General features: G+C 30.1%; 2 protein-coding genes across 3 annotated transcripts in view; one reads left to right on the top strand and one right to left on the bottom strand.

Annotated features, from left to right (window-relative positions):
* LOC126900968 (PAS domain-containing protein cky-1) overlaps positions 1-5,444 on the top strand; it is a 69,700-nt gene extending 64,256 nt beyond the window's left edge. For both annotated transcript variants that reach the window (XM_050677014.1, XM_050677015.1), the window contains exons 9-10: positions 1,665-2,596; positions 4,869-5,444. In XM_050677014.1, coding sequence (XP_050532971.1) covers positions 1,665-2,596; positions 4,869-4,894 — 958 coding nt within the window. In that variant the 3' untranslated portion in view covers positions 4,895-5,444. The remainder of the gene's footprint in view (positions 1-1,664; positions 2,597-4,868) is intronic.
* LOC126900977 (uncharacterized) overlaps positions 1-7,416 on the bottom strand; it is an 80,903-nt gene that overhangs the window by 72,843 nt on the left and 644 nt on the right. The window lies entirely within an intron of this gene.

Raw genomic sequence — 7,416 nt, 5'->3', positions numbered from 1 at the left:
AAAAAAAAAAAAAAATACGACTGATAAAATAATTAGTACTGAATAGACAAACTATGATGGAGAATACGTAACGGATAAATATAGTTATTCAATAATGCACAAACAATTTAGAAGAAACTTTTAAAGTTGAAACGAATTTAATTATTCTAGAGTATTTATTTTTTTAAATATTTATTTGCATCGTTACATGTTAATGTACAGAATTTAAATACATTAAAAAAATTAATTTTCAATATACAACAAGAAAAAATATATAATACTAAATATAAAAATACTTTCATTAAAACGAAATGTAACAACTTGACGACTAATTCATAAAAACAAAATAATTTCTTGAAAAAGAATAATGAAAGTGATTATTGTTCGTACTAAGATTAAGATACAATTAACAAAATGAAAAAGGTGAATCTTTATTCGCTGTATATGTAAGACGTGATATCGAGAAATTTGATAAGTAATTTATCAAGGTTTTAAGAATTTTAAAATTAACATTATATCTTGCTTAATATACAATTTGATGAATCGGCCTTACCTTCTAATGATTTTGAAAGAAAAGTACAACTAGCTTTTTTTCTAAAATCAACGATACTATTAGTATCTAGGACTGTGAAAATAGAGGTATAACTCTGGATTCTCAGGAAATGTTTAACTTAAAAGAAACCGACGTTGCACACACTCAATCATCTGGAAGTCAGAAGCTGTATGAGGTTCCTATATTATAGAACCATATTCGATGACAGGAAGATCTAATGTAAAATAAAGCAGATTTATCACTAACTTGAGTTCACCTCAGAAAATATTTAATGAATAAATCCTAATAATGGTATGTAAAACAACCTCAGCAGGAAAATAATTGTCAATGCAAAATCCAATACAACCTGTAATTTTACCATCGTGAGATAGTCTCGTTGGAACTACTTCCGAAATCGTTCATAATCGTGACCAAATTTCTTTGGGGTTAATTTTTCTGTGACCAAAGAACACTTTAAAGAGCTTATTTATCCGTTACTATGACCTTTGGTCATATTTCTCTCTAATAAGCGTATCGAGATGAATACAGAGAATCAACGTGTCGATCACAAACTCCGTTGTTTCTGTTATAATTATATTGTTGTTATAATTCTAAAATTCCTAAATGTGGGTGGTATTAAACTCATAAAGCACGACGCTATTCTAAATTATGATATCAAAGATAATAATACTGGAAACTATTTGTGTAAAGATGAATAAACCTAAAACGTGCGCCGCAAGTGTTTCACTCCGTGAATTCTACGTCATTTAATTACTTTCTTGTTTTTGAATAATTTAGTATTGTACGCATCTTTAGACTAAGTTAGATGTTCAAATTTTTAACTCATTTACCACCAAAAAAAAAAAAAAATGTAACCAATAATTTTCTAATTTTATTTTTGCCAATCCCATCTATTTATGATTCGCGGATTAAGTACTACTGTCTATAATGTTTAAAGTCCACAAGTGTAAATAAAACTCCTAGAATAGCAGCTGGTTTAAAAACCACTGATTTAATCAAGTTTCCAAATAGTATTTAATTACAACAGTTAACCAAATAGAAGGCATCATAACTATTGCGATTTTTAATTCTAAAAGTGTTATCATTACGAAAAAAATTTAATAATATAAATGATAAATTTTTTATTTTGTAGGGATCAAGAAGCAGCTGTAATGAGATCCAATAGTTGGCTTTACCATTACTATATGGTTCAAAGTAAACTTCAATACGGTATGCAGTTTGACACACAGACTTCTCCAAGGGTACCATCTGTCGGTCCAACATCATCAACTCAGAGTACTTCTTCAGGCCCTGTTTACGCTTACCAACAACCTCCGTTACAGCATAGGCCACAACAGTTACAACATGTTCATGAGAGCTCACCTTACTCTACCGAACCACAACAGCCTCAACACTTTCATCAATTGCCCGATAGTTATTTCCGGTATGCTAATGGTCGACATAGGCTAGAACCAGAACCAGTAGACTATTCGCTTCATTCGCCGGAACAAACTCCACCACCGCCATTAACGATGAAAACAGAAGAATCGGCTGATTCGCCGGTGTCCCCGATGGGTGCAGAGACGGGTGGATGCACAGCGACAGCGTTATCTTTACCATCAGCCACTTCTCTTGGTAGATCCCGAGCGCTAGTCAAAGCTGCCATGGATCCTGGTGACATGATGATGGACACGTGGAACCCAAGTCCACCGTGGTCCGATTGCTGTTCGGGTACACAAAAGGTACCTGACGTAGATATGCTCGGTACCGGTTATTGTGGACAACCAACTCCTCCAACTCCTGGCAGTGGTGGTTCCTATCATTTACCAACAACACATCAGAACACTTCAGCATCTCAACCTTCAACATTTACATTTGATTGGTCTGGTGAACAGTACGTGCCAAATGTGCATGAAGTGCTAGTTGAGCCACCGCCACACTACATAGTTCCATTTCCACCATGGCCCCAAACGGTCGACCATCATAGACTATTCCCATTACAACCACCACCGGTTGGAACACTTAACAGGCCTTCATTAATTGTGCGACTTGACCAAGACACGGCTGCTGATACATCAGTTCAAGGTAATTTTTATTGATAAAAATATTTCTATTAGATATGTAATAATATTTGTTTTTAAACACAAAAATCATTTAAATTTTCTACCCAAACCTCGTATTAAAACAAAAAATAATAATAATATTATCTCTTTAGAAAAATAATATTTTTACCTCATTATTTTTAATTCCTAATCATGTTGTATTAAATACAACGATATTATCAGTACTTCGTTAAACCTTTATTAATATATTTTATAACGTCGCGGGTGTAAATAATATGTAGAACTGCTTTTAACCATAATGCCAAGTGTGATTTTTAAATGACTGCTTTAATAATAATTTAGGATCGCTTTTCATAAGATATCGCACGACCAGTCCGTGTAAATTGCATTTATTACTCTTAAATGTAAATTAAACCGACCACAGTCAAACATAAGAAATATGTGCGATACATGTACTAGAAATATAAATAATAAATGACACTCTAACACTGTTAAAGATATAAATGATTATGCAAAGGCCAGTTTATTTCGAAACAATCGAATATCGTAAAACATTTTTTACATTTAATTATTTTTATAAGATTTATTTTTTATGTTTTACAAATAGTTCGAGTGGGCCAGAATTAAAATGCACAATTATCCACCATGAAATTTTCTAAAAAAACTGGAAAAAGAGTCAAGCCTACAACCAAAAAATATTATATATATATTTAAGAAGTCTTTAAAAATATTTCTTTTGTTGATTTGTAAACTCTTTTTTCATTTTTCACGCGTTGTTGTAAAAATTTGCAATGGTCACTTGTGCGTTTTCTAGCTTACTGATTTACAGTACATATTTTATAGGAAAATTTTATTGGATAATTTAAATACAAGTACAATAATATTAATGTTTGATGGACTTTATTTTACGGTTTCTTTCTTTCAATTATAACTATTTTTTTTTTTTCAATTAAATAAAAACCTAATTCTACAATAAATATTTGTTTTTCATGAGAACATCCCTAATAGTACTAAACCACGTGCTCTAAGATGTCTAACGGATATCCAGTCTTTAAACTCACCGTGTGCCGACAAAGACCCCCATTACAGATAGTGTTTAAAAGATTATCATAGACGCGATGGGCGTGCTCCGGTTTTTAATTAAAACTTAAAACGCTGATTTTATTTTTTACGTTAAGTCTGACCGCAATCGGAACTCTACCGAAACGGTAATAAAAATAAAATATATTATTAAAAAAATGTGCATTTTTTTTTTTGTAAATAAAAGTATATATCAGCATAATTAAAAAAATAATAGTAAATTAGTCCAAAAAGTTAAAACATTTGTCATCGTGTTAAATTGAAGTATATTTCTAAAATAGTGGGTAATGTAAAGGTAACAGTCTATGGCACCACTACATCGTAGAGGGCACTGGTACAATATTATATCATACGGAAAGGCGACCGATTTCTTACGTTTATGTAGCTCTACAATCTAAACAATGTACACAATCTTAGTGTACATGTTATTATTGTATAATTTTCGGTTAAGAGGAAGAATAATGTGCCGGCCAGAGGTGGTCTTTAATATCATCCGGACGCGTCCAGAGAAAAATACTCACCGGATGCCGTTCGGGTATAACGTGGGAAACGTTCACGCACTTTCGGTGGGTTCTAAGAGTATGATTTGAGTCGTCACTGTACAAGTGATTTTATTAATACCTAAAGTATAGTAAAAAACTAGATGCGAGGCATTTATAATAAAGGTCATGTATCTAACCCGTATACTATACGTCTACAATAATATTATAATGATAACGGCGTATGCAAATTAACGTAAAGCCTCGAAGATTATTGTGGATACACCACGTAACGTTGTAGTGATACTAAGTTACAGTGATTATATACATTTTTTATGCATACAGTTGGCTATTATTTGACACATAATACATAGTTAGATACATGTAACAAACTTTGGAAGTACTATACACGACGTAATATGTGTTATTGGTGATCACTATTTGTGTTTTATCGACGAGTGTAGTTCGAAACTATATCATTACACTTGGAATGATCTTCGCTCCAATAAAAAAAACAAACATCGATCGTACGTCGTGCGTGGTGATATAGAACATATTTTGTTTTTTATTTGCGAGGTTCTAAACAATAGTGAAATTGAACTACAATAGAAATTAATAAATACATAACTAAAATGTAAAAAATTTTAATCTCTAAATGAAAATTCCTCAAAACAAATTCAACAACTATTTGATTGCATAGTTTAATATAATTTAATCGTAAATTTTACTTTACAGATGGCCGAGAGAGTGATATGAGTTAATACCATATGAAGACATGCAAAATAGATGTTTACTGAAACTAAAAACGAAATACTGTTGATGTTTAAGGTTAATCATCTTTAAATGACATAGTTTTAATATTCTTACATTACAGTTATTTAGCTTATTATTATTAAACTTTCATAATCCACCAAGCTGCGCCTGTGATCTCTGTTATAGACGATTATTATTATCATTACTATTATTATTTAAATATTAGAAATACGTTGTTTACATAATTTTATGTATATACGATATTGAACAAAAGATCCCCGTTTACTAATTTTGTTTTTTATCAATTAGTTTTTAAAAATTGTTGGTTTTTTTTAGTATAAAAATTTATTTTAATCGTGTAAATAAAATATTTTTATTTGAATATTAATATATATATATATATTGTACATTTTAATGTAATGTAAATGATACATATTTGTGTATTATTATTATTATGGCTGGCATAGTGCAATACTTGTTTGGAGCCGCTTAAAAGTTGTTATTACTTATTAGTTTACTATAATGTTAAGATGTACAAGTAACAGAAAAAGAAACTCGAGTCACAAAATAAAATAAAAATTGTGTTTTTACTTAATATAACTATTCTTATATACTGTAAATGGTTCACCATTTACCTACCGACAGTTAATATAACGGGTATTGTATTTTTAACCTAATTTTATAAAGATTATTTTACGTCAAAAATAAAAAACTGAACTAAACACTTTAATAGTGTTAAGGTGAAAACAGTGAAGAGGTTAATGTACTTATGAGTGACAATAAAAGTAAAATTTTAGGTGGCTGATGGCCCCGACAACTACAACAACAAAAACCATTAAATAATAAAACAACTCGTAAAATTTATTTTAGGTTTGATACGAGTACCGTTAATTATTTGATGTTTAACACTAGCGTATGCTTAATTTTAAGCGCATTGTAAAAATGAAACTGTAATGGATCGTTCGTCGTTGTAAATTTAACAACTAGCAAAATACCAAAAACGAAAATCATAAACTCAATAGGTTACTATCGAAATTTAAGGTTCACCTGGTTTGCTCTTTTAATAATTTTTACACCTATATTTTTTTAATTTTCTCTTTAACAATAAGGTTAGAGCAGAAATTATAGAAATTTTTAACAAATATTTAATATAGGACAGGATTAAATGAAATAAGTAATATATTTCTATAAATATAAGTAGTACAAAAATATAATTTATAATATAACAGTAGTAGAATAGGAACCACTGCGCCACGATCGTGGCGTAGTGGATCATTTAATCGCAGCCATAGCGCCGATATTCAACTGCCCTATTAGCTGTTTGTTTCCGAATGAATATGATCACACGGGAACTTTAATATTGACACAAACTTTGCCCCTTACTGGATCTTTCAACCATAATTAGTTAGCGTCAGATAGACAGCCAGTAAGAACATCTGCCAAATTGTAAAGTAGAGCCGACCACAAATAGTTAGCCAGAGGTTAAGAAAATGACTTTAAGTAACAACTGTGACTATCGCTCTAAAGGTGGATGAAAAAAATTTTGAGTAAACATTTAAAAATAATTGTTCGGTTCATGGAAGTTTTATAATGTAAAAAAGTAAACAAACAATTAAATAAGTAAAATTAAAACTATATTAAAAATATTATTAATTTAAAACACTAAAAAATATTAAAAATATTAAACTTTTATTATATAAATAATTAAAATTAAAAAAAAATCAATCTCGTATACACCTAAAAAATCTTTGAAAATATACATTTTATTTACAATGAAGAATTTTTTCCCCACATATTGTTAAATTACTACCTTTATAGATTTTTTTAAAAAAACTATTTCAAAAATGACTACAGTAGTATAAAAAATAAATCGAGTAACTTAGTCGATAGCGCACGATTTTAATAGAAATTTATGAGCTATACTCTTATGTTTTTCAAGTGAATGCCATAAAACGCCAAGAAGCTATTGTCGAAAGAAAAATATATATATTTTTCCTTAATATTATAGAAAATTATGAGGCATGCATGTACACACAGAAGTCGAGGTTCTATCGCTCACACACTGTAAGTCTAATATAATATATATTTTTATACAAGCATAAGGAAAGGATAAAAGAAAATATCACGAATTACAAACGCATAAGCTTCAAACCTATTCGAATGGCCGTTGCTACCGACTGCTGGATCGACGTCATCGTGACCAGACTACATCACGGTTGGCTTCCATGTGATACCATAATATACTTGGCAAAACAAACAATAATATAGAAGTAAACCCCCTTGCATTAGCATAATTCCCATTTGTTTTATATAAGAGTCCACAAAGAAAATTTACTTGAAAAGTAAATTTTCACGTTTCATGTTAGAAAACATTACAGTTCGCGACACATGTTTCTGTTTCCGACTGTTCTTTGACATTTTCAGTGACAAAGGTCGCTTATGCAATTTTATGACTATTTAGTTTACATTAAATTATTAATACGTTATCGATAGTAAAATAGAAAATTACAACTTTCATAAAATAAATTTA

Source organism: Daktulosphaira vitifoliae, unplaced genomic scaffold, assembly GCF_025091365.1.
Source record: "Daktulosphaira vitifoliae isolate Bord-2020 unplaced genomic scaffold, ASM2509136v1 Scaffold_3, whole genome shotgun sequence".
NCBI classification, from domain to species: domain Eukaryota; kingdom Metazoa; phylum Arthropoda; class Insecta; order Hemiptera; family Phylloxeridae; genus Daktulosphaira; species Daktulosphaira vitifoliae.
Note: the sequence above shows the minus strand (reverse complement) of the source record. Positions and strands in the feature narration are given on the sequence as shown.